The sequence below is a fragment of the Palaemon carinicauda genome, chromosome 31 (genome assembly GCF_036898095.1).
Source record: "Palaemon carinicauda isolate YSFRI2023 chromosome 31, ASM3689809v2, whole genome shotgun sequence".
NCBI lineage: Eukaryota > Metazoa > Arthropoda > Malacostraca > Decapoda > Palaemonidae > Palaemon > Palaemon carinicauda.
In genome coordinates, this window is record NC_090755.1 from 26,676,284 (window position 1) to 26,703,695 (window position 27,412).

At 45.6% G+C, this 27,412-nt stretch overlaps 1 protein-coding gene across 1 annotated transcript in view; it reads left to right on the plus strand.

The window, feature by feature from the left end:
• Trap1 (TNF receptor associated protein 1) overlaps positions 1-27,412 on the plus strand; it is a 160,091-nt gene that overhangs the window by 28,470 nt on the left and 104,209 nt on the right. The window contains exon 3 of the mRNA XM_068355072.1: positions 1,604-1,777. Coding sequence (XP_068211173.1) covers positions 1,604-1,777 — 174 coding nt within the window. The remainder of the gene's footprint in view (positions 1-1,603; positions 1,778-27,412) is intronic.

The following is a 27,412-nucleotide window of genomic DNA, read 5'->3' on the forward strand; positions in this document are numbered from 1 at the left end:
GAACAGTATGTACAGAAATGTATATAAAGTGATTGATCAAACCCATATACTATAAAAGAAAAGTCTGAAAAACTGGTCAGTATGGAGGAGCCGATATACTATGCAAGGCTAAATACCCTAAATGATACCCACTCCAACTGAAGGGCGGACAGTAAGGATGATTTTGAAAAGAAACTGAAACGGATAAGGAAAAGACAACCTCTTGATAAACCACCAGGTATCCATGGCCCTTCTATTAAGCCTGCCAACATACCATTTCAAAAAAATAAGGTAGAATAGTGTACTTTCAGGCAAGAGAAGTCTAACCCAAGACAGTAGAAGATTATGACACTACCCAAGACTAGAGAACTACAGTTTGATTTTGGAATGTCCTTCTCCTTGAAGAGGTGCTTACCATAGCTAAAGAGTCTCTTCCTCTTGTTATTTCTAAGTTATTATAGTTTATATAAAAGATTTATTATGATGTTTTTTTTTTAAACTTGTTGTTTGTTTCCTTATTTCCTTTCCTCACTGGGCTATTTTCCCTGTTGGAGCCCTTGGGCTTATAGCATCCTGCTTTTCCCACTAGGATTTTTGGTTATCAAATAATAGTAATAATAATAATATTTATGCCAGGAAAATTTTGTGAGCGCATCCCAATGAGGATACAATTCTGTATAATTGTGGCTTTGCTGCATTTCATTTTAAAGACACTAAGAAGATTTATGATATGTCTTTTTATAGGTCCTTAAGTTGTTGAAGGGGACAAATTAGCTTGACCCGAAGGGAAGCTATCCTCCTCCTTTCCTTATTCTCCCTTATATTGGCTAGTATTGATTTTTTTGGAAAACAGAACTATGCATTTATGGGTATATAATGTATATACCTTTACATTCATAGGTATATTTTAGTTGGACCCACCCCTTATTTCATTCAGCCAGGTCCTAGGCACAGTAACTACTGTATTACCCTACATAATTCAGTCAGTGAGCCACATTTGTGGTGCTTTTCACTTTTCAAGTCACTAGCATTTACATGATTACATTCTTAGACTGTCACAGATACAGTATGTATAAGCAGCAGAAGATTTGAATAAAGGCAAGTTTACATCTGTGTTGATTTAGATATCCCAACTGTCAACTGTATCTGCCACTATCTCCTCATCTTTTTTGATGAGTTATTCAGCAATACTTTATAGATATTTGGTAAGTTTCTCTGAAATAAAAAAAAATTTCATAATGGACATTTGTATTTCTCAATACTTACCTATTATTCTTATTCTGTACCCCTTCCACTTCCCTACAAACAAAATTCCAGCAATCGGGGGTGTTGGCACCCTTGCAGGCTATTGAAATATAGAAAAAAAACTCACGTTTCCCCTAGTTGAAAGATTAGCAATACCAACACTGGATGATTATTTAAAAATTAGATTTATGAAAACTTGCTATTCCTACTGTGATTTGAAAATAAGACTAGTACTTTTTTTCTATAAGAATCCACAGTACAGTGCTTTACTTGTTCAGCATTCTACAATAGAGCACTATACATAGTGTTTTTATATATAAGCTGTGGAAACCATTATGGTAATGCTGTTTTATAAATGTGTACTTTGGTGAAATTTCAGGCACGGTACCTAGCACTTCAAGGTCATGCATTAGACTCAACTGAGGCAACAATGAAGATTCATATCACAACAGACAAATATGATAAGACATTAACAATACAGGATTCTGGAATTGGGATGACAAAAGAAGAGCTCATTGAAAATTTGGGAACAATTGCCCGATCAGGATCAAAGGTAAGCTTGTTCTTTATCATCGTGTTTAAGAATGTCTTTTTAATTCAAGTAGTAGTCAATTTCTTCAGCAATATGTTCATAAGATTTCTGACTTCATAATAGTTTTCTTTGCTGTATCATTAAGATGAAAAGTTTTTTTTTGTTTAATATGGTATTTTCATTATAAAATAAATTTTTGAACATACTTACCCGGTAGTTATATATATAGCTTACGTCTATGACGTCACGGCAGAAAATTCATAACTCGCGCCAATCGCCAATTGGATAGCCAGGTGTACCACCCCTGCGCCTTATCGAGGTACCTGGGAACCATTCCCGGAACCCTCATATATTCCATGGCTCTAGTCTCTTAGAGGGGAGGAGAGTGGGACTTAAATTATATATAACTACCGGGTAAGTATGTTCAAAAATTTATTTTATAATGAAAATATCATTTTTAAACATAAGACTTACCTGGTAGTTATATATATAGCTGATTAACACCTTTGGTGGAGGGTTAGAGACAGCTAGTATATCTGGAATTCTGCTTAAGAGTTAATTCAAACAAACTTGAGGGTTCGTACCTGATAAGGAAGCTGACTTCAATGATACTCTGCCTCATTATGTCTGCTAGCCTTATGAGATCCAGCGGTCCTCCCAGGGGGCTGAAGATCTCGTAGGGACTCTCAAACTGGTGTATATACCTCATTATGACAGAACCTCCTCCAATAACCCGTTCCGGGCGCTCTCAAGGAACAAATTTGACCACCTGACAAAATCAATGATTGTGGAAGACTGACACAATCTCCACAAACAACCATAAAAAACAATTAAAAGAACCAAGAGAAGAAAAGGTTATTGGGATTATGGGAACATAGTGGTGGATCCTTCGCCAAATATTGCACTTGCTGCTACGAATGGACCCAGAGTGTAACAGTCCTGGTATTTTCATTATAAAATAAATTTTTGAACATACTTACCCGGTAGTTATATATATAGCTTACGTCTATGACGTCACGGCAGAAAATTCATAACTCGCGCCAATCGCCAATTGGATAGCCAGGTGTACCACCCCTGCGCCTTATCGAGGTACCTGGGAACCATTCCCGGAACCCTCATATATTCCATGGCTCTAGTCTCTTAGAGGGGAGGAGAGTGGGACTTAAATTATATATAACTACCGGGTAAGTATGTTCAAAAATTTATTTTATAATGAAAATATCATTTTTAAACATAAGACTTACCTGGTAGTTATATATATAGCTGATTAACACCTTTGGTGGAGGGTTAGAGACAGCTAGTATATCTGGAATTCTGCTTAAGAGTTAATTCAAACAAACTTGAGGGTTCGTACCTGATAAGGAAGCTGACTTCAATGATACTCTGCCTCATTATGTCTGCTAGCCTTATGAGATCCAGCGGTCCTCCCAGGGGGCTGAAGATCTCGTAGGGACTCTCAAACTGGTGTATATACCTCATTATGACAGAACCTCCTCCAATAACCCGTTCCGGGCGCTCTCAAGGAACAAATTTGACCACCTGACAAAATCAATGATTGTGGAAGACTGACACAATCTCCACAAACAACCATAAAAAACAATTAAAAGAACCAAGAGAAGAAAAGGTTATTGGGATTATGGGAACATAGTGGTGGATCCTTCGCCAAATATTGCACTTGCTGCTACGAATGGACCCAGAGTGTAACAGTCCTCGTAACGAGTCTGAACAGCTTTCAAATAATATGATGCGAACACAGATTTGCTCCTCCAGAAGGTTGTGTCCATTATGCTTTGAAGCGATCTGTTCTGTCTGAATGCTGCCGACGTTGCTTCTGCTCTGACTTCATGAGTCTTGACCTTTAAAAGACCAAGGTCTGATTCATTACAATGAATATGTGCCTCCTTAATTAAAAGCCTGATAAAAATGACAAGGCATTTTTAGACATCTGTAATGAGGGCTTTCTGATCGAGCACCATAAGCTTCAGAATTGCCTCGTATATCTTTCGTCCTATCCAAGTAGCATCACAGAGCTCTTACTGGCCATAAGACACTTTCCAACTCTTCTCCAACCAAATCCGTAAGATTTGGAATCTCGAACACTTTGGGCCAAGGTTGAGAAGAGCATTCGTTTTCGGCAAGAAAGCCTAATTCTAAGGCACAGACAGCTTTACCATCACGAAATCCAATGTTTTTGCTAAACGCATGTATTTCACACACTCTTTTGGCTGTTGCAAGACTAACCAAAAATAAAGTCTTCATAGTCAGGTCTTTCATAGAAGTTGAACCTAGTGGCTCAAACCTGTCGCTCATAAGATACTTCAAGACAACATCCAAATTCCAGGCTGGAGAATCTTGTTTTCGTTGTTTTGTAGTCGCGAAAGACTTAAAAAGATCTTGCAGATCCTTATTGTTGGACAGGTCAAGGTTTCTATGTCTGAACACAGTTGCCAACATATTCCTATAACCCTTAATAGTAGAGGAGGAGAAATTGCACTTCCTTTGAAGGTGGAGCAGCAAGTCCGCAATTTGAGCTACAGAGGTACTGGATGAGGAAATAGAGTTAACTCTACACCACTCTCTAAACACCTCCCACTTGGACTGATAGACTTTGATAGTCGAAGCTCTTCTTGCTCTTGCAATGGCCTGAGCTGCCTCCTTCGAAAAACCTCTAGATTTCGTTAGTCTTTCGATAGTCTGAAGGCAGTCAGCTGAAGAGCGTGGAGATTTTGATGGAATCTTTCCAAGTGGGGTTATCTGAGTAGATCTACTCTCAATGGAAGTATTCTTGGAGTGTCTACCGCCCATTCCAGTACCTCTGTGAACCATTCTCTTAACGGCCAATAGGGAGCCACTAGGGTCATCCCGGTCCCTTTGGATGTTACAAATTTCTGAACTACTTTGTACAGGATCTTGTATGGTGGGAAGACGTACAGATCTAGGTTGGACCAATCCATAAGAAACGCGTCTGTGGACTGCTTCTGGATCCGGCACCGGGGAGCAATACACCTCTAACCTCTTTGTCTTTGAAGTTGCAAAGAGATCTATGCATGGACGACCCCAAAGGCGCCATAGGCTCTTGCAAAATTGAAGGTTGAGTGTCCACTCTGTCGGTAGGACCCGACCCCTTCTGCTGAGGCTGTCTGCCATTACGTTTTTCTCCCCTTGGATGAACCTTGCTAGAAGTATAATGTTCCTCTCTCTTGCCCGCAAAAGGAGATTCTTTGTCGTCTCGTACAGAGATATCATGTGGATTCCCCCCTGCTTGGTAATGTACACCAATGCCGTCGTATTGTCCGCATTGACCTGAACCTCTTTGTTGGTGACTGATTCCTCAAAACTTTTGAGGGCTAATAAAACTGCCAACAATTCCTTGTGGTTTATATGCAGAGACTTGGTTCTCTGACCATAGTCCCAAAGCTTCCAGCTTATTTAGGGTTGCTCCCCATCCTGCGTCCGAGGCGTTGGAGCATAACACAAGGTCTGGGCTCGTTTGTGATAGGTCGAGACCTTCCTGGAACTTGTTTGGTTCTTCCCACCACCAAAGGCAGTCTTTGATAGTGTTCATAATCGGAATGGACATCGCTTCTAGGTCTTTCTTCGTGTTCCAATGGCTGTTGAGTTGGAACTGGAGAGGACGAATGTTCAGTCTTCCTAGTGGAACAATTTGTTCCAAGGAGGAGAGGGTTCCTACTAGGCTCATCCACTTCCTTGCTGAACACATATTCTTGCTTAGAAATGACTGGAGTTTCAATCTGGCTTGTTCCATCCTTAAAGGAGACGGAAAAGTCTGACTCCGAATCATCATTCCCAAATAGAGAATCTCTTGAGATGGAACCAAGAGAGACTTTTCTTTGTTTACAATGAGACCCAGCTCTTTTGAGAGGTCCAATGTTGTCTGAAGATCCTTCAGGCAGTGATCGTATGAGTGCGCTCTGAGAAGCCAGTCGTCGAGATACAGAGAGGCTCTTATGCCCCTTGAATGGGGGATCTTTGGTACATTTAGCATGAGCTTCGTAAAGACCTGGGGTGCTGTGCAAAGGCCGAAGCATAGGGCTCTGAATTGGTAGACATCTCACTTGAAGACGAACCTTAGGTAAGGTCTGAAGGTCGGATGGATCGGGATGTGGAAGTAGGCGTCTTGGAGGTCTAAAGAGACCATCCAGTCGCCCTTCCTTACTGCGGCTAGCACTGATTTCGAAGTCTCCATAGAGAACTTCGTCTTCAGGATGAACTTGTTCAGCGCTCACGTCCAGGACTGGACGCCATCCCCTCGAGTTCTTGGGTACCAGGAACAGACGGTTGTAAAAACCTGGTGAACAAGGATCCTGTACCTTCTCTATGGCCCCCTTTTTTAACATAAGAGACATTTGGGTCGATAGAGCTTGTCTCTTTGCCTCCTCTCTGTACCTGGGAGAGAGATCTACAGGAACTAAGACCAAAGGAGGACTCCCTTGAAAGGGGATCTTGTAACCCTCCTTCAAGATCTGGATAGACCACTGATCTGCTCCTCTCTTCTCCCACGCTCGCCAGAAGTTGAGTAGTCTGGCCCCTACTGCCTGAAGGCGAAAGCAGTCAGACACTGCTTCGCCCTGCTCTAAAGCCTCTTCTCTTACTCCTCCTAGCGTCAAGTCTGGAACTACCCCTGCTGGAAGATCTCCCTCGAAAGGGCTGCGAAAACTTGGGAAAAGTTTCTTCCTTAGGCTTTCGACTGGTAAATGAGGGTGGAAGGGCTTTTCTGGCTGTCTTAGAGACAAGATCCTGAGTAGCTTTTTGAGCCAAGGCTGCCAATATCACCCTGATTAGTTCTTGAGGGAACAACAATGGAGAAAGAGGCGCTTACAACAGCTCGGACTTCTGGAAGGGAGTAACCCCCAGAGAAAGAAACGGGCATAATTGATCCCTTTTCTTAAGGATGCCAGCAGAGAACAGCGCTGCTAGTTCGTTGGATTCATCCCGCAAAGCCTTGTCCATGCAAGACATCAGGTGGACTAGGGCAGAGGTATCCCCCTCTTTAAAAGTATCGACTTTTTTACCCAGAGCTCCGAGAGTCCAGTCTAAGAAGTTAAAACTTTGAAGGCTCTGAAAATCCCCTTGAGCAGGTGGTCCATCTCCGAAGTAGACCAGAAGATCTTGGTCTTCCTCATGGCCGACCGACGAGGAGCTTCTACGAGGCTTGAGAAATCTCCCTGGGCAGAGGCAGGTATCCCTAAGCCGAGAACTTCTCCTGTCTTGTACCAGATACTAGACCTGGAGGCCAGTCTAGCCGGAGGAAAGAAGAAAGCTGCTTTTCCTAAGGTATTCTTAGACTGCAACCAGTCACCCATCAATTTAAGAGCTCTCTTAGATGAGCGCGATAACACCATCTTAGTAAAGCGAGCTTTCTTAGAGGCCTTCCCAAGAGTAAACTCAGACGATGGCGAACGGGGAGCCACTGGCACAAAAAAGTCAGAGAACTCCCCCGTAAAAACTTTCATCAGTTTCTTCAATTCAGCAGAATGACGAAAAGAGACTGAGTCCTCGTCATCCGACACTTCATCAAACTCCATAGGAGAAAGCTGGCCTTCTATATCTTTCTCTGGCAACGTTCCTTCGGGAGCAGCAGTGTTGGGAGCAGTCTCCTTCTCAAAAATATCCTGAGTGCCAACAGCAATGGAAACAGGCTCATTACGAGAAACATCAAGCGGGCGTGGAGCTTGCGGCTCAGCCGAACGCTCGGGGTCAACTTGATCGGAGTCAAAGAGTTCTGAACTTGAACTGCATCAATGTCTTCTTGTAAAGAGTGAGCCTCATTATCGTAATCCAGACTAACATCTAAAATATGGTAAGGGATAGGGTGTTCCGGATCATATCCCGAAACGCGCTTGCCGTTATTTCCTGACAAGCGTTCGACGCTGCGAACCACTTGTTGTTCAGCGACTTGTTCATCTGTTTTCCGTTCGGAAACACGACCTGGAGGACGTTCACTAAGATGATTTGATGAGTGAAGAGCGTTCTGAAATGTAGGACGTTCGACAGTCTGTTTCGCAGGACGTTCGGCAGCCTGTCCCGAAGGACGCTCGGCAGCCTGTTCCGTAGGATGTTCGGGAGCCTGTTTCGAAGGACGTTCGATAGCCTACTTTGAAGGACGAACGGCAGCCTGTTTCTCAGGACGTTCAGCAGCACGTTTGGAAGGACGTTCGATAACACGTTTCACAGGACGTCCAATGTCTTTCTTTGAAGGACGTTCGAGCACACGCTCTGACGGAAGGATCTCCTTGCGCTTGTAAGGGCGTTCGTGTTCTCTAAAGGGGCTGTCACGATCACTTCCTAAAGGACGTTCATAGAGGCTAGCAGGAAGCTTAGATCCTCTACTATGAGGGCGTTCGAGCACACGTCCTACAAGACGTTTCGAAACTTGTAGAACAGCCTGCTTGTTGTCTCGATCCCGACCAAAACTGTCACGTGTGCTGGTTTGAGGTTTGTCGCTACGCTGGTAGTTCTGCATAAACGACGAGAGCCTGTTTTGCATATCTTGCAGCATAGCAAAATTAGGATCTGAACGTTGTGAAATCGGTGATGAAATCACAACGTTCTCCTCATCGCTCAGCGGAATAGAGTGCCTGGAAGGTGAAGACCAGTCTGAAGGCTGTGCTGGCACCTGCAATGAGGTTAAGCCTGGTCCTGACTGCATAGGAGAATCCTTGGAAGCGTCCAACGTCCTATAAGGATGTTTAATCGGAGGACTTTCAAACGTCTCTGGTGTATCCCAGTTACTACATCCAGGACGAGAACTAGCAGGACGTCGGTAGGCCTTATCATAGGTCCTCTTAAGAGGTCTGGAAGCAAGCTTCCAGCCTCGTTTAGGCAAGGGGTCATCCGAAGACGACGAGAAACACTTAACCTCACCTTTCCATTGGTGAGGGGGAACGTCCTGGGAAGCGCCCCCAGGTACGTTCGAGGGGACGTCTGCTCGTGTATTCAAGCCTCTCGTCTCCTTTCGCCTTTCGACATTCCTTCTCCCAGGGGTTGGGGAGCTTGGAAGAGGTCTAGGACTAGGTGGATGACAGACGCGAGCAGGCGCACCCTCCACGTTACTTAACTTCACTGCACTTTTTTCACTTTCACCTTTCAACTGCCTTACATCGGCCATCAGCTGTGTTCTATCCGCAGCAGGCGATTCCACTTTAGCGCCCAGCGCTTGAATCGCCACTAACATATCTTTAAGTGACGGCTCATTAGCAGTTGCAATAGTGGGATCAGGATCTACCACTACAGGGGAAGGAACAGGATTAATGACATGGGAAGATGAAAATTCTTTAGAAGAGCGAGAAGAACTCTGCCTCAATCTATCCCTTTTGAGTTTACGTCTGTACCTAGCAAACTCAATCCATTCATGCTCTGATAGTAGAACACACTCATCACAGCGATCTCCTAAATCACACACTTCACCTCTGCAAGCAACACAGAGAGAATGAGGGTCAAGTGAAGCTTTTGCCATTCGGGTCTTACACCTACTACTCACACATAACCTAAAAGTTATAGGGGGGTGGCCATTTTGAAAATTTAAAGAGAAATCAGACAAGCAAAGGTAAAAAATCTTCTAATCCAAATCAAATTAAAGAATATCCAAAGCGAGATCAAAAACAAGCTGGAGTAAATAACCAAAGTTTTGTATTTCACCAAAATAAGATCAATATTGACGAGAGTAGAATTCATGTGTCGCCGATAGCGACGGCAGAGAATATATGGGGGTTCGTGGAATGGGTCCCAGGTACCTCGCTAGGGCGCAGGGGTGGTACACCTGGCTATCCAATTGGCGAGAGTTTTGAATTTTCTGCCGTGACGTCAGAGATGTAAGCTATATATATAACTACCGGGTAAGTCTTATGTTTAAAAGTAAACTTTGGGTCAATATGGAATGATTGATGAAAGTGATACTTATTGATATTGTGACCCAGAAATCATTTTCAATTTATTTTGTGTGCCTGTTACGATATAAATTGATAGTGCCTTAGATATAATGTACTGTATGTTTTATTATGGTAGCTGTTAAATATAGTATCAAGGTCTTGAAAATACAATCTTTGGTTTTACAATTAATTACTTGAATACTTCTCTTATTCTAGTGCTGTATGTTTCAAGTGTGAATTTTATGACAGGAAAGGTAGGAAAAGCTGAATAGCCTGGGGTATTCTTCTTATCACTGCTGGGATGTGCTACCATTTGTTTACAATCCCTATTATGCTTCTTGTTACGGCAAGATAAACACATCTTGTACTAAGCACAAATAATTATGAAAGTGGTGGATTGCCTTTTTACAGCAGTTTTAGAAAGAATTATCAGGTTGTTCAAAAAATTTTTGAGGGATATCATGTTCTGACTCCTAAAATAAGATGTAAAATCTAGGTGATTGAACATGAATTAACTTCAACAAATCCTTATTTGATCAATATTTTTTATATTTTTTTACCTAGAATTTTTATATTTATTCAGAAATTGAACGGACAATCTCTACTTGCCAAACTTTTGCTGCTAAGACTTGTCTCAACAGTGGCTTAAACGCTGCCTAAAAAAGTATTACAGTATAGTACATTGTACTTGGATTTCTCATACTACCCTCCCATTGACTATTTAAGAAACATTGCTTATATTTTTTGGTATATTCATATATATTGGACCCTAGGCTAGTGATTATAATATGCCCAAAAGAAATTTAGTGACAACCAAAATAGAATTACATGTACATCATAGTTTATATCAAATCAGAGAGGTAAGTTCATATCTGATATAGCCAGGCAGCCTCCCCCCCCCCCAGTAGTGTTGTCAGCGCACTGTCAGCCTTATTTAAGGGTCTGTAAATCATTCCTTAGGGTGATAAATAGACTTGCATTATATTGTACTTTACTTCTGTTTCCGCTTCCTTACATATTAATGTCCAACCTCTTCACAGGGTTTTCCCTTAGTTGCACTTGAGTGCTGAATGGTTTCACAGTCCCCAGCACCTGACTATATATCCCACGTTCATAAAGCCAGTTCATGAATCCAGGGAGACTTTCTCTTTAGGCTTGAACTTTCCTTAATACAGGTAAAGGGATGAACTTTCCTTAATACAGGTAAAGGGAAGTTCATTTACATTTGTTTCAGCTATTTATTTGTTAATTTCTTTTTTCATTGATTTTATGTACGTCAGCCCCCCTTCTTCGTGATAGTTAGGTTCTAGACACAGGCGCGAAAAGGGAATTTTCACGAATAAATGCTGCACTAGGGTGGATTAATTCCTAACCTTAAAAGTCACTGCTCCTTGCCACGAGCGGGTGCCCGAGCTAATGATTAACACAGTAAATACTGCTTAATATTGTTTTTATTTGGTTTCTCCAACAATTTATAATCTGCTTAATGTTGTTTTTATTTGGTTTCTCCAACAATTTATAATCATATGTACAGTATGTTTGCACACATGTACACTACGAACTGGACACAGTATGGTTACAGTACAGTATTGTGCTAAGGTAAAGTTTAACGAGTCGTTATCATCCCCTTACTGTTCTGTATAACAAAAGTTGTTCCTATCTAGTAATACTTTACTGTAACCTAATACTTACTGATACTCTAGTGTATATTACTGTACTATATGTACAGTAATATTACTACTGTACAGCTTAACTGTACTGAACGTAAGTCTTCGGTGTTTTCGTTCAGACAACTCGTAGCCTATGCCGCTACACTTTTTCTTGAAGCATGATGCAACTTATCATGTGTTGTCTCTTGTGCAGTATGTTATATCTATACTTTCTTAAACAGAAATACAGCTTGTTTTATAAACTAAAACCTTATATATCACAATAATAATTGTTTCTTTTAAATAAAAAGTGCATTCCATTACTTTTCAACAGCCGATCTCTCTCTCTCTCTCTCTCTCTCTCTCTCTCTCTCTCTCTCTCTCTCTCTCTCTCTCTCTCTCTCTCTCTCTGTGTAATAACATGAAATCTTTTTCTTTACAAAGTTTCTATAATCAAGCACTACAGAGCTAAAAACTATAAAATATTGTGCATTGGCAACATGAATGAAACTCCGGTTAACGTTATTCAATTCAACTCACAGTAGAAGGAAATAAAATATAAGAGAAGCATTTCAAATAAAAGTATTGAAATTAGTATGCTAATTGGAAAATGATAGATAAAGTAATAATTGTTTCTTTCAGTAAATATGAAATATCTTTCAGTAGCATGCCTTAATGATCCGAAAATTGAGGTTGACGACTGACTACGCAGGGTTGATCAGCTGATTTGAATGTGAACAATGCATAAGATTATAATTCCCTATGTTTTTATTTATAAATATAATACTAAAATGTGAATATTACATGCATTAATATTAGATACAGTTAAGTGAAACACCAGTTTAATAAAAATCTGGTTTATTTCCAATATAGCTGTAATTTTTTTTACTATAGTAAATGGATATACACTGTACAGAGAGAGCTAGGACCAGCTGGATGTAGATAGGTAGTGTGTAAAGGGGCGCGGGCTATTTGAAATCATCGCCCAACCTGAATTTTATCGCAATTTTTATGAGAATTTGTTCCAACACAAATACTTACCTCGAACTACTTTCTTAGGAGTTACCTGTAATCTCCTCTCTACCGACCAGAGTTTTGTGTAGTATACCCTACGCCCGTTTTCTATGGAGGGCTAACCCGGGAGTAAAGAGAACGTGCCCCGAGGGTAGACCTGAGCTAGGTCGGCGTCAGCTTGGGTCCCGTTAGTCAGTAAGTTCTCTGGTCGCGTCGTGATACCATCACGCCGCTTTCTTCTCTTACGACCCTTTGTGTCCCGTGTGGTTACCGCGTGGTATCTCTGTGCTTATCCCTTGTGTTCTTGCGTGTTCACTACCTTTCCTTGTGCTTCCCAAGTGTATTCCTTGTTGATTCCCTTCGTTCCTGTGCCTTGTGGTTGTGTGCGATGGAGCAGATCCGCCGTTGTCCTGGGCCTAGAGCCGGAAAGGCGTGTGGAGTGTTCCTTTCCAAGCCCGAAGTAGACCCTCATTCCCTTTGCTCTTCCTGTAGAGGCAGTGTGTGCTCGCCGTCAGATACGTGCATTGAGTGTGTTAGCTGGAGTGAGATCCAGTGGGTGCGTTACGGCACTAAGAAGAAGAAGTCGTCGAAACGTTCGCCCAGGAAATCTAGCATCTCTTCGCCGTTACCGTCACCCAGTGGACGGTCCGACGGGGCTTCTGTCTTGCCTTCCCCTACCCAGAGTAGGGGACGAGGTAAGTCCGTTGCGGGGAAAGAGCCGAGGGCCCTTCCCCAGGAGTCTAATGTGTTTGAAGTGGGGGTTGCTGGGTCTTCTCAGGCTAGTGGGGAGCCTGGTAGTGCTGTGTCTGGGGGTTCTGGAGACTCTGCCCTTGTGCTTGGGGGGCACGTTTCCTCCGACGACCCCTTGTGCTGTAGTAATGTTGTGCCTGTTTCTTCGCCCGCTTCGTGGGCCTGTGTTTCAGGTTCTTTAGCGGCTGGTGACGCCCAGGGAAAGTTGGACTCCACGGTAAGTGAGCCCTTCGGGTGGAGGCTCCCTAAAACGCCAGGTAGGTCCCCAATGCGGATGGAAGAGGGCCTGGATACCTGGTTCCCTAGTGTAGTGCGCCCAACCTCTTTTCCAGCTCCTCTGACGGCAGTTCCAGAGTCCTTCCTACAACCCTCGACCTCTGGTACACAGCAGGTCGCGAAGCCCTCCGTAGCCCCCGCTCCTGCCCGTCGTTCGGGTGGTACAGTTTCGTCGGGCTCTTCAGATGGTGGTGCTTCGTTCTCTTCAGAAGAGGAAGCGAGGAGGAGACATCGGTGACGGAGGGAGCGGTCCAGGAGCAGACGTTCCCGCTCAAGATCCCGTTCGAGGTTCAGTAGAAAACGGTCCCGGTCTCCACGGAGGAAGTACAGGAAGAGTAGGTCCCCCGATGGTGATTGGGTCTTCGTTCCCCTTAAGAGTGAGTTGCAGCGTTCCCCTGACCGGCGGTCCAGGGATTTCTCGCCGCAAAGGCCATCCTCCAGAAGCAGATATGACCCTCGCAGGGAGAAATGCGAGAAGGCCGCTTCAGGCAGGCGTAAGTCCGCGAAGCTTCCGGCTCACCCCGCCCAGCGGGGGGAACCGTGCTTCCGTACGGGCAGCCTGGCCGAATCAGCACACCTGGTTCGGCCCTCGGACTTAAAGGAACAGTTCCCTCCGTCGGGTTAGCCCACGGGATCCACGTCCTCGTCCCCCAGAGAGAATACACGAACGATAGTCCTCGCCGGCACGGCGATGCCAGTTCTGACCCCCGAACCTGGTGCGGAGGTACCCGCCGGGGCGGACCGGTACCACCGCAGGGGAGTGCCTGTTGTTCCAGAACCGAAGCGCCCGGTGGGAGTGCCCGGTGACCCGGCTCCTCGGGATCAGGCGGAAGGTACTGCTGACGGTAGAGAAGGTTCCCCGACCGAGGACTCGGCGTATCGGAAGGTAATAGGCCTGATTCGAAGGCATCATCGGATTGAGGAACCGGTCCCAACCGACGAGGACTACTGGAGGTCCAGCCTGACCCACTTGATGCAGGCACCCGTCCAACAGAAAACCTCCCTGGCCCTGCCTGTGGCCCGAGATCTCGTCCTGGGACGGGCTCATGTTGATAGAGTTGTGGCAGGCAATGCCGAAGCTCCCAAAACACAGAGCTCCTCGAAGTTGCTCCAAGGACTCAAGTCACAGAGTAGGTTCTATGTGCCAGAGGGACAACGACCGGGAGCCTGCAAAGTGGAGCCTGCCCTCGACGTTCTGGGACAGGGTGCCCCAGAGGACAGAACCTCCTCAGCCCCGATTTGCTTTTCGCAGTCGGAGGCTGCGATGGTGGAGGAGATGTCGAAAGACTTGGTGCACGTCTCCTCTTTGTTGGACTGGTGGGCTTCCACGCTGGTAGTTGTTCAAGCCACATATGACTTAACAGACCCAGAGCAACAAAACCTCCTGAGGGAGCTTATCATCTCCGGGGCCAAGACCCTGAAGTTCCTTACTTATCAGTCCCTTGCCCTTTCAGCGAACTGGGTTCTTCGCAAAAGGGACACTATTCTGGCGAAGCTTTCCCAGAAGGTCCCAGACAGAGAGGCGAGGGCCATGAGGAGCCTTCCTGTGTGGGGTGACTCCTTGTTCCCCTTGAAACAGCTAGAGGAGATTATGGAGAAGGTAGCTAAACGAAAGGAAGTGAACGCTCCCAGGCCTCAACCGGTAAGGAGGCCCTCCTACAAGAGGTCAGCATCAGACGGGCCCTCTACTTCTCAGGCCCCTCCTAACCTGACGAGGAGAGAAGCCCCTTCTTCCTCGTGGGCTTCAGCGCCACACCCCCCCCGTAGAGGAGCTCCAGCAGCGTCTGCCTCGTTTAGAACAGGGTATTCTGCCTCCAGTAGAGGCCGTTCAGGCCGCTCCTCCAGGAGGAGGTAGAGTGAGAGGCCCCCTACTCCTGCCCAAGCCTCAGGTTGGGGGATGCCTCAGACGACATTGGCAAGCATGGAAGGCTCACGGAGCGGAACCCTGGACAGTATCCGTACTGAAGGAGGGGTACAGGCTCCCGTTCTTAACGGAACCCCCACCTTTGATTCCGGCCAGCCTGTTGGAGTGGCTGGCACCCAAGGACCCGTTGAAGAGGGCGGCCCTTCAAGAAGAGGTGTCCACTATGTTGGAGAAGGGCGCCATGGAGGAGGTCCTGCACCCAGGACCAGGTTTCTACAGCCGACTATTCCTGGTAGAAAAGGCGACGGGGGGATGGAGACCGGTGATAGACCTGTCAGCTCTCAACAAGTTTGTGCGCAAGACAGATTTCAAAATGGACACTCCGAAGTCGGTCTTGCTGTCCTTGAGGGAGAAAGACTACATGATGACCATAGACCTCAAGGATGCATACTTCCAAATCCTGGTCCACCCCTCAAGCCGGAAGTTTCTCCGGGTGAAATGGGGTACCCAGATCCTGCAATTCAAGACCCTCTGCTTCGGGTTGTCGACAGCTCCCCAGGTATTCACGAGAGTCTTCACGACAGTCTCGGTGTGGGCTCACGAGCGAGGTATTCGCCTCATCCGGTACCTGGACGACTGGTTGCTTCTTTCCTCCTCAGAGGACGTTTTGAAGGAGCAAGGTGTAAAACTTCTCCAATTTTGCAAGGGTCTGGGTATCATGATCAACCCAGAAAAATCTAACTTATCTCCCTCCACCAGGATGACCTATTTGGGGATGACACTGGATTCCCGACTAGTGAAGGCTTTTCTGTCAGAGGAGCGGGTAAGCAATCTATTAAAGATCCTTCTCCCTTTCCTTTCTGGGCAACCCAGGAGGGCGAAGGACTGGCAAAGGCTAATAGGTCATCTGGTGTCATTGGAGAAACTGGTTCCCCAGGGGAGACTCAGACTCAGGGCCGTCCAATGGAACCTGAAGAACTTCTGGAACCAACTGGACTCGCCCCAGAAATTAATTCCAGCTCTGCCAAACACAATACCCTCCCTGGAATGGTGGCATTGCCGGTCGAATACGTTCAAGGGGATGCCCTTCGCGACCGAGCCTCCCGAGGTGCTCCTATTCACAGACGCCTCCAACCAGGGATGGGGAGCCCATCTCCTCAACGAGACGGCGAGAGGAACCTGGATGGACGCGGAGAAAGGCCTACACATCAATGTCCTAGAGTTGAAGGCAGTCCAAAAAGCTTGCCTGGACTTCATCGATCTACTAAGGGAAAACACTGTGGCGTTGATGTGCGACAACGCCACAGTAGTAGCGTACATAAAGAAGCAAGGAGGCCTCAAATCAAGGGAGTTGTGCGATCTCGCCCTAGATATCCTGGATTGGGCGGAGGCGAACCAGATAGTGTTATTGGCAAGGTTCATCCCCGGGAAGAAGAACGTCCTAGCCGACGGTCTCAACAGGATGGGTCAGATAGTAGGAACAGAGTGGTCCCTCCTCCCAGAAGTAGCCAGGCTCATCATTTAACGGTGGGGTTCCCCGGTGATGGACCTCTTTGCAACCAAACTGAACGCACAACTCCCCGTGTATTGTTCTCCTGTCCCAGACCCAAAGGCAGCCTTGGAGGAAGCCTTTCAGCACAAATGGGACAACCTAGACGTGTACGCTTTTCCCCCCTTCACGTTGATCAGGCAAGTGCTCAACAGAGTAAGGGCTGCCCGGAACTTAAGGATGACTTTGGTAGCGCCCTAGTGGCCGGAGAGAGAGTGGTTCGCAGACCTAAAAGACCTGGCAAGCCATCCTCCGTGGCTACTCCCCGACAGGCCAGATCTTCTACAACAGCCACACTTTCTCAGGTTCCACGACAACCCACAGTCTCTACGCCTTCTCGCCTGGAGACTATCGAGCGCCTCCTGAGGAAGGAAGGATATTCGTCAGGAACGGCTAAGAAGATGTCGCGATACCTGAGAAGGTCGTCGGCAGCGGTCTACCAAGCGAAATGGGCCTCTTTCACGAAGTGGTGCGCTTCGAAGAGCATCAAACCCCTCAAAGCCTCAGTCCCAGATATCGCAGACTTTCTAGTATATCTCAGAGACGAGATAGGGATGTCAATCCCAGCTATAAAAGGAGTACGAGCAGCCTTGGGTCAAGTCTTCCTTCAGAAGGGCATCGACCTGGGCTCCTCTAGACACATCTCTATGCTTATCAGGAGTTTTGAACAGTCCTGCCCCCCTCAAACTGTTAGGGTGCCCCAGTGGGACTTGGCTAGGGTTCTGAAGATGTTAAGTAGCCCCCCGTTCGAACCGATGAAGGATATAGTAGACTGGGATCTCACTCTCAAGACGGGTTTTTTTGTTGGCCTTGGCCTCTGCGAAAAGGGTAGGGGAGATCCATGGGCTGTCTTACGACGTCTCTCATTCGAAGGGGTGGAGAGAAATCTCCCTCAAGTTCGTCCCTTCGTTCGTGGCGAAAACCCAGAACCCCAGCAGTCTGGGATCTTAAGTTCGAGGGGTTCTCTCTGCCAGCTATTCCTAGGACTGGGAATCCAGAGGATTTGAGGTTATGCCCTGTCCGGGCCATTAGGAAATACCTTGAGAGGACTGCACATCTCCGGCCAGGCATCAAGAGCCTTTTCGTCTCCACAAGTGTTACAAAGAAGCAGATATCGAAGAATACCATATCCTTTTGGTTGAGACAAGTTATTGCCAGGCCCTACAAGGAGGAGGGACTGGCCGTGCCAGGTACTCCTAAGCCCCATGACATCAGAGGACTGAGCACTTCCTTAGCCTTTGAGAAGAACATGGCAGTGGGCCAGATCCTTCGGGCGGGAACCTGGTCGAACCAGTCGACCTTTACTGCCCATTACCTCAAGGATTACTCAAGAAGGTCTTTAGACGGGTTCTCCATTAGGACAGTCATCTCCGCGCTCCAAGTGATTTAACGGTGAAGCCCCAGGCACAATCGTGGATAGCAAAACCAGGAGACACAGGTTCGTTCCTTTTCACCCTAATCCCCGTTTCCTATCCCTATCGGAGATAACCACACTTATGTAACCAATGAAGAACACGTCTCTGCAACTTGGTTACTGGACTCAACATCAGAAGATTTTTCAAAGGGTGAGTACTTAGACACTAACGTGAGCTCTTTGTGTAGTTTACGCTACCGTTAGTTTCCCAGTTTTTTAGAACCTAGTTCATATCTAGGCTACTTGGCATCCGCTTTGCTGGGTCTGAAGGTCAGGAAGCCACTCCCACCTCCTAAAGTGTAAGTCTCCTAAGAAAGTAGTTCAAGGTAAGTATTTGTGTTGGAACAAATCAAAAATTTTAAGTAATTTTTATTTTTCCTAACATACTTACCGAGAACTACTTTAGGGTAATGGCCCTCCCTACCTTCCCCGAGTGCCTTTCTGCCCTTGCAGGGACTTGTTGCAACATCCGAGGAACTTACTGACTAACGGGACCCAAGCTGACGCCAACCTAGCTCAGGTCTACCCTCGGGGCACGTTCTCTTTACTCCCGGGTTAGCCCTCCATAGAAAACGGCCGTAGGGTATACTACACAAAACTCTGGTCGGTAGAGAGGAGATTACAGGTAACTCCTAAGAAAGTAGTTCTCAGTAAGTATGTTAGGAAAAATAAAAATTTCTTAAAATTTTTTATTTTTATTTAATAGGTATTGTATTATTCTTGGCCGCGAAAAATCAAAACCGTGAAGCAACAACCTGCGATTAACGAGTGCTGATTGTAAGCATACTTAATGTAAAAATATGTGGTTGTATAATGAGTGATTTTTGTGGTCCAAAACATTAAATCCCATTTACATTATTTCTTATGAGGAAAATTGATATAGTGTAAGAAGAGATTTGTGTTTTAATGGCATTCTAAAACTAATTATGTCCAATCTCATAGTTCCAAAACTGGTAATCTATATCACTCTCCCCTAAAATTTGTTCTGATCCACGCTGTCGATGTGTGGCACGTAGAAGCCAAGATGATGATGTAAAGAATCGGTGTGAGGAATGTTAGGACTATCCAATGCAGAGATAATGGTCAGAAAAGGCCTAGGATAGTTGACTCAAATGGCTTTTAGCTACTTGCTTTTCAGATGACCAAACTTTGGTCAGTGTTAAATCTCCCTCCCTTCTTTCGCCTCCATCCCACACTTCCATCCTCTTCTGTTTCCTCAACCTTGCAGTTTCTTACTCCATTTACCCATGGTATTTGAGGCTATTTGTAGCTAGACATTAGACGAGTCCAAGAAAGTGGTCGGTGATTGACTGAAGCATTCAGTTCTTTATCCCTGATTTGGTTTCACAGTCCTGTTTTATAGTTTCTTTATGTTCAACCTGAATTGCAAGTCTCTCCTGTGTCCCTTTTAGGCGGCTCCTCCTCTTCTCTTTTGAAGTAATCTCTTGTACAGCCTAACCATGTAAACTGCTTTTACCCTTGAATTTGTTTTTTTCTTCCTTTGGAAGGAATACATACGTCTTCCCCCATGAATACTCACTTCCTTGTTTGCAATAAGCCATGTTCAGTGAAATTAAATGCAAAGATGATCCCCTTGGTATCCTTTATTTTTAATGCGGAGCTGCATGGGATTTTAGCTGTCACTGAGAAAATGTCTACAAGAAAGAATGGCAATTTCACAATTTTTTGTGACTCAAAATAGTGTTACAGGCAATAGAAGTCTTCAACCTTTCAATCCTAGAGTTTTTAAAATTTTAGAGTAACTTTATATCTGTAAATTTTTTGGGGGGTTTCCCGCACATATTGGTGTGGCTGGAAATAAAGAAGCTCCTGATTGAGTAACCACATCCAACTTTTAGAGAGATCCATGTTGAACATGATCACTTCAGTATTTGTGCACATTCATGGCGCTCACCTGTATGATCGTGGTCAGAGAAATTTCAATCAGTCAGTCTCCCTCTAAAGAAGTCATAGTTCAAATGGTTCTTTGTTTGCAGTACATAAGAGTTCAAGTCACCCCCCCTACTCTTAACCTGATCTTACAAGAGACTGATCCCAATTTATCTATCTATCTACTATGAAACTTCCCCCAATTTTTGGGGGTAGCCAACATAAAAAGAATTATAAAAGGGGATTTTTCTTCCGCTTGTTCCTCTTGACCCGATTTGCACAGTACTGTACGTAAATTCTGGATCCCCTTTGAAATTTCTTTTGCTTTTAAGAAATATTCAAGAGTTGTATCCAGAGCATGTGCGTGTGGGTCAAGCAGTGGACCCTTATTGGTCACAAATGGAATGGTTCATGGAACTGTGGTGTCTTTTCAGCAGAAGTACCCCTAAAGTTGCCATGCAGAATCTATCTTTTCAGATGTCCATTTTGTTAAATTCTACGCCAAAACCTGCACATATGTCATTTAACAGCTCGGAGAGATCACTGAATCTTCAGAACAAACATTTTTCTAGGTACTGTAGATTGTCAACTATAGTATTGAGATAACTGTTCTACAAATATTTTCAACATCAGGAGAAAACATATACAGCAGTGCAATTTCAGTAGAGTTTTGTGGCTAACATCGTAGTCATACCTCTCATCTTGGAAGACCCTGCCTTCGAAATTTTCAAGCTGCAAAACGAGATGCGAAAATTTTTCTGACTCACTTTACGAAAAATGTTTCACTTTAAGAAAAGAGATTTGCCAGCCAGGCCGAGAATAAAATAGTCACCCATCACAGAGTTGAAGAAAATGGGTTCAAACAACAGAAAATGTAGCTGTAGTCTATAATAAGAGTAATTATGATAATACAGTATTGTGCTGTATGTATTGTATTATTTTCCATTTATTATTACATTATGTTGTAATAACTACTTAATTTACAGGTATTAACATTTAGTTTAGGTATATTGAATGGTTCAAATGTATTTGGCTGTAATGTGGTGTTTTGTAGGGTTTGGAACAAATTAGGCAATTTGCATGTGAAATGTGACTCGCAACACGAAAAAATCACTTTACGAAAGCCACTCCAGAACGAATTAATTTCGTGTTGCGAGGCATTGCTGAAATCTGGTTTTATTGCATGGAAGACCTCCGCGTCAAAACCCATTGCTTGCAATCTATGCATTTGATTTCTGAAGTTTTTCAGGCATCCTCGAACTTCTGGATTTGGTTATTTGAAAAAACAAAAAATAACGGTTAGTGATTTGCAGGTTCTGTCTGCACAGGTATGTTTCATGACTTAAGGGTGGGGTCTTTTTCCTGTTGCTAGAATTAAGAGCGATACATTACTTAAAAGATTAAGGGTCTGCTTCATTTCATAATTCCTCTTTTGCAAAATGATGTTTGGAATACCCCTGATGATTTGGCTTCCTTTGTGTCTGTAAGAGCCATAAAGATTTATCTACAAGAAACATTTTCTTTTGTGGAGTGAGGACTCCTACTCTAGCTTTGTCTAAGGATCCTTGTTGTTATTCTTAAAAGTCCTCAATGCAAATAGCTAAGTGAATGAGGTTTATTTATTTATTTATTCATTTATTTATTATTATTATTTTTTTTATTTTTTTTTTTTTGTCTGAGTCGTGGCTTATGACATTCAAAGGATAGTTATTGCACATAATTTCCCAGAGAACATACCTTTGAAAAAAATGGTTAATATGTAGCGATGATGTAATTCTTTCTATGTGAAAAGTATACTGTACAAGTAATTTATAAGGCCACATTGTGCTTGCTAAGTTGAGTGTGGTTTTGTATTCCTTTTATTTTTCTTGGATTCAAATTTTGGGAAGTGAAATGCTCCTTTTTGTTGAGGTGGTTACAGATCTTCAGATCTGTTGCTTGGATTCTTTAGTAGACTTTGCCTTATTATATCGTTGGTTCTTTCAAAAGTCTATTATTGGAACAGACCTTGTTAGTACAGTAATACAATGCCCTGTAGTGTTAATTTGGAATGACCTTATAAAGTACTGTATTTGTTACCTATGATATCACAATTGATGACAAAAGTACTAACAACGTGCTATAGTTGAATATAGTGTGCTGTACACTTGTTTCAATTATTTTCAAGATCGTAAAACATTCACTGCAGTAATATTAATTTTTCAATATTAAACTTACCCGATAATCATGTAGCTGTCAACTCCGTTGCCCGACAGAATTCTACGGGAGGGATACGCCAGCTATCACTATACTAGAAGGGGGTGTACTCACCAGCGCCACCTGTGGCCAGGTACTGCAGTACTTCTTGTTGACACCACCTCACTTTTTCCTCTGTCGTGCTTCCGGCAAGACATTCTGGGATACGCTTATGATCTTGGAGTATTGTTCACGGCTTTTGGTGAAGTATTTCTCTCAGATTTCGGCTGTCGCTATACTGGAAAACTTCTATATTAGCTTAGATAGCTTTTATTTAGTTCTGATTAATGGTTAACGATCTTTTTGCTTGATTTGGAATCCCCCTTGGCTAACTCTTTGATTCAAGATGTCTGACATTTCACAAGCCCCACCCCATAGACGATGTAGGTCTTGTAATAGGCGTATTCCGAAGGCCTCGGTAGATCCTCACACCGCTTGTTCTGACTGTAGGGAAAGACCCTGTCAGTTGGAAGATCGATGTGAGGAATGCGCCGGACTTTCGGAACTTGAATTTGTCCGATTCTTGAAATATTCAACCAAGTTAGAGAGAGAGAGAGTTAGGAGGAGTTCTTCTCGCTCTTCACTTTTTTCCTCACCTCATGATCCCCTACCTTTTCCTCCCCCTGTAGTGGCTACCCCCGAACCTACTATTTGCCCTCAACCTGATATGTCTGTTGTTTTGCGTGCCATTCAGGCTTTAGGTGACAAAGTGGAATCGGTGGTTAGTGATCATAAGTCTCTTATGGCCGAAGTCAAGGAACTTAAGGTCAAAAGTGCAGTGGGAGGTAATAGTGCCAGTGCTGTGACAAGTGCTAGTGTCAGTGCAGTGCCAAGTGCTAGTGTCAGTGTCAGTGTGGTGCGTGAGGGTACTTCTGTGCGTGCCAGTCGTCCTCCCAGTCCGGGACCTCTTGCAAGCTCCCAAGCCCAGGGGAGAAGCAATGTCGAAGGGCAAAAGGGTTCGGCAGGCCTTGATCGGCGCACAGAAGTATCCTCGGTGGTTGCGGGCGTGTCTTACAGAGACCGTCACTCCCACCCGCAGACGATTGAGCCCGTCTTTTACTCGTCTGCTGAAGAATTGTCAGGGAGAAAACGCTGGACTCAGGTCTCAAGACCTCTCAAACGCAAAGTCCAGACCTCAAGAGCTCTACAACCTGGCTGCAGTCATTGGATTAGCTCTGACTCTCCGCAGTCATCAGGTGACTGCACACCTCCTAAGAGGGGTAAGGTGCTGCCGCAACAGACCTCATCTTCTGTTAAGGCTTTGCCTCAGCAGACCTTAGTGTCTGCCGACCCCAAGTTGACTTTACTGCAGTCCATGCAGTCACAGCTTGCGGTCTTAATGCGTGAGTGTCAGGCTGAGAAGGTTACACCTCCTCCTGCGATCGCTCCGCCTAACCGCAGTCCAGTCTGCCAGGCGTACGATGTTGAGGCTCCTCAGGATACCTTACCGCGTACTGAGTTGCCAGTTTCCAGCGGTGTGCAGCAACCTCCGCCTTCCTTAAGGCAACCTCAGCAATGGGAACAGGAAGCTTATGCCTTACTTCCTCCGCTTCCGCTTGCGGTTCCACCAGTGAGGCAACACTCTCTTGAGGTACGACAACCTCTTCCATCCATGAGGCAGACACCTCAGCTCTCGCTGCAGCGACCTCAACCCTCCTCAAGGCGAGAGCCTCAACACCTTAGCCTTGCGCCTCAGGAACCTCAACTCGCGAGACAAGAACTGCGTTCTGCGCAGCCGCAACCTCAACTCTCGCAGCTCTCACCTCAGGAACCTCAACTCGTTCCTCAGGAACCTGCTACTGCGCACCCGCAACCCTTACAGCAAGCGCAACTCTTGAGTCAAGACACTCATGCCAGGAGTCAGCCTCCTCAACCCATGCGCCTACCTTCCGCTACTCTTTTTGACCAGCCTTTGCAGCCTGAACCTCAGGTGTTAACTCATCAACAGAGACTTGAGGATGAAACCACAAGCGTTTTTGCACCCGCTTGTTCAGATTCTGCTGTTCAGCATACCACTGTTCCATTACCTCTCACTTCGCTACACTCTGGTGATGAGGTTTCTGATGAGGAAGCTGCGCACCTGGATCCCTCATCAGACGTGGAAGAATCCAAGTCTTCTCCTCCACCTATTGACTTTCGTAAGGTCCTGGCTCTTTTCAGAGAGGTATACCCGGACCATTTTGTCTCTGCTACCCCCCGCTCTCCGCCATCTGAGTTTTCGCTGGGCATGCAGCCGGTCAAGTCAACATATACTAAGCTCGTCTTTGCAAGGTCCTCTAAGAGAGCTTTAAGAATTTTAGGGGAGTGGTTGCAGTCTAAGCAGCAACTAGGGAAGACTGCCTTTATGTTCCCACCGACTAAGCTCACTTCTAAAGCGGGCGTATGGTATGCCACAGGAGAGGAACCAGGCTTGGGAGTACCTGCCTCTGCCCAGGCTGACTTCTCAAGTTTGGTCGACTCTCCTCGTAGAACAGCAATGAGGCGCTCTAAGGTTTGCTGGACCTTCTCCGATCTAGACCACTTACTAAAGGGTGTATTTCGTGCCTTTGAGATGTTCAATTTTCTAGACTGGTGCCTGGGGGCCCTTAGCAAGAAGACCTCCCCTGCGGACAAAGACTCGGCCATGCTTTTAATGTCCTGCATGGATAAAGCTATTAGGGATGGATCTGGCGAGCTTGCTTCAATGTTTGTGTCAGGAGTTCTTAAGAAAAGGGAGCAACTTTGTACCTTCCTTTCTTCCAGCATCACACCTTGTCAAAGGTCTCAACTCCTTTTCGCTCCGCTTTCTAAGTTCTTGTTTCCCGAAGAACTTATCAAGGACTTGTCTGCGGCCATGATTCAGAAAGACACTCATGATCTTGTGGCCTCTTCAGCTCGTAAGACTAAGGTTGCTCCCTCAGTCCCCAGGACTTACCGCACCCCAGTGGCTGATACGCCTGCTACGAGGTTTATTCCGCCCTTTCATGGTAGAGCCCCCAGCCGAGGAAGCTCCCGTCCAGACTCTTCCAGGAGCAAGTCTAGGAAAGGTTCCAAGACTTCTAAAGGCAAACACTGACTCTCCTCCTCTCCAGACAGCAGTAGGAGCCAGACTCAAGATCTTCTGGCAAGCTTGGGAAAAGAGAGGTGCAGACGCCCAGTCTGTCAGGTAGCTGAGGGAGGGTTACAGGATACCATTCTGCCGCTAACCCCCTCTGACCACTTCTCCCATCAACCTCTCTCCCAACTACAAGGAAAAGGACAAGAGGCTAGCGTTGCACCAGGAGGTGTCGCTCCTGTTACAGAAGAAGGCAGTGGTTATAGTCCGGGACCATCAATCCCCGGGCTTCTACAACCGTCTCTTCCTGGTGGCCAAGAAGACAGGAGGTTGGAGACCGGTGCTGGACGTCAGCGCGCTCAATGCTTATGTCACCAAGCAGACGTTCACTATGGAGACGACGAAGTCGGTCCTAGCAGCGGTCAGGCAGGAGGACTGGATGGTCTCGTTGGATCTGAAAGACGCATACTTTCACGTTCCTATTCATCCAGACTCCCAACCTTTCCTGAGATTCGTTTTTGGAAAGGTTGTGTACCAATTCCAAGCCCTGTGTTTTGGCCTAAGCACAGCTCCTATGGTGTTTACGCTTCTGATGAGGAATATTGCAAAATTCCTCTACTTATCCGACATCAGAGCCTCCCTTTACTTAGACGACTGGCTGTTGAGAGCCTCCACGAGTCGTCGCTGTCTGGAGAGTCTCAACTGGACTTTGGACTTGATCAAGGAACTGGGTCTGTTAGTCAACTTCGAAAAGTCCCAGCTCATTCCCTCCCAATCCATTGTTTACCTGGGAATGGAGATTCGGAGTCAGGATTTTCGGGCTTTTCCATCGGCCCCAAGGATAAGCCAAGCCCTAGATTGCATCCTGAGCATGCTGAAGAGGAGCAGTTGCTCGGTGAGACAGTGGATGAGTCTCACAGGGACCCTGTCATCGTTAGCCCTGTTCGTCGAGTTAGGGAGACTCCACCTCCGCCCTCTTCAATTCCATCTAGCAGCTCATTGGGACAAGGATTTGACGCTCGAAGCAGTCTCTATCCCAGTCACCAAAGAGATGAAGACCACTCTCTTGTGGTGGAAGACCAACCTCCTTCTCAAGGAGGGCCTATCGTTAGCGATTCAGACCCCCAATCTTCATCTCTTCTCGGATGCATCAGACTCGGGCTGGGGCGCGACCTTGAACGGAAAGGAATGCTCGGGAACGTGGAACAAGGAACAGGTAACGCTCCACATCAACTGCAAGGAGCTCCTGGCAGTTCATTTGGCCCTATTGAACTTCAAGTCCCTCCTGCTAGGCAAGGTGGTGGAGGTGAACTCCGACAACACCACAGCCTTGGCTTACATCTCCAAGCAGGGAGGGACCCATTCGAGGAACCTGTACGAGATCGCAAGGGACCTCCTCATTTGGTCAAGAAGTCTAAACCTCACCCTAGTAACGAGGTTCATTCAGGGCAACATGAACGTCTCAGCAGATCGCCTAAGCAGAAAAGATCAGGTCATCCCCACGGAATGGACCCTTCACAAGAGCGTGTGCAACAGAATTTGGACCTTGTGGGGTCAGCCTACAATAGATCTGTTTGCCACCTCCATGACCAAGAGGCTTCCTTTGTACTGTTCCCCAGTTCCAGACCCAGCAGCAGTTCATGTGGATGCTTTTCTGCTGAATTGGTCCCATCTCGACCTTTACGCATTCCCACCGTTCAAGATCATCAACAGAGTCATTCAAAAGTTCATCTCGCACGAAGGGACACGGCTGACGCTGGTTGCTCCCCTTTGGCCTGCAAGAGAATGGTTCACAGAGGTACTACAATGGCTGGTCGACGTCCCCAGGACTCTTCCTCTAAGAGTGGACCTTCTACGTCAACCTCACGTAGACAAGTTGCACCCAAACCTCCACGCTCTTCGGCTGACTGCCTTCAGACTGTCGAAAGATTCGCTAGAGCTAGAGGCTTTTCGAAGGAGGCAGCCAGTGCGATTGCCAGAGCAAGGAGGGTATCCACTCGTAGAGTCTACCAATCCAAGTGGGAAGTCTTCCGGAACTGGTGTAGAGCCAATGCAGTTTCATCTACCAATACCTCTGTAACCCAAATAGCTG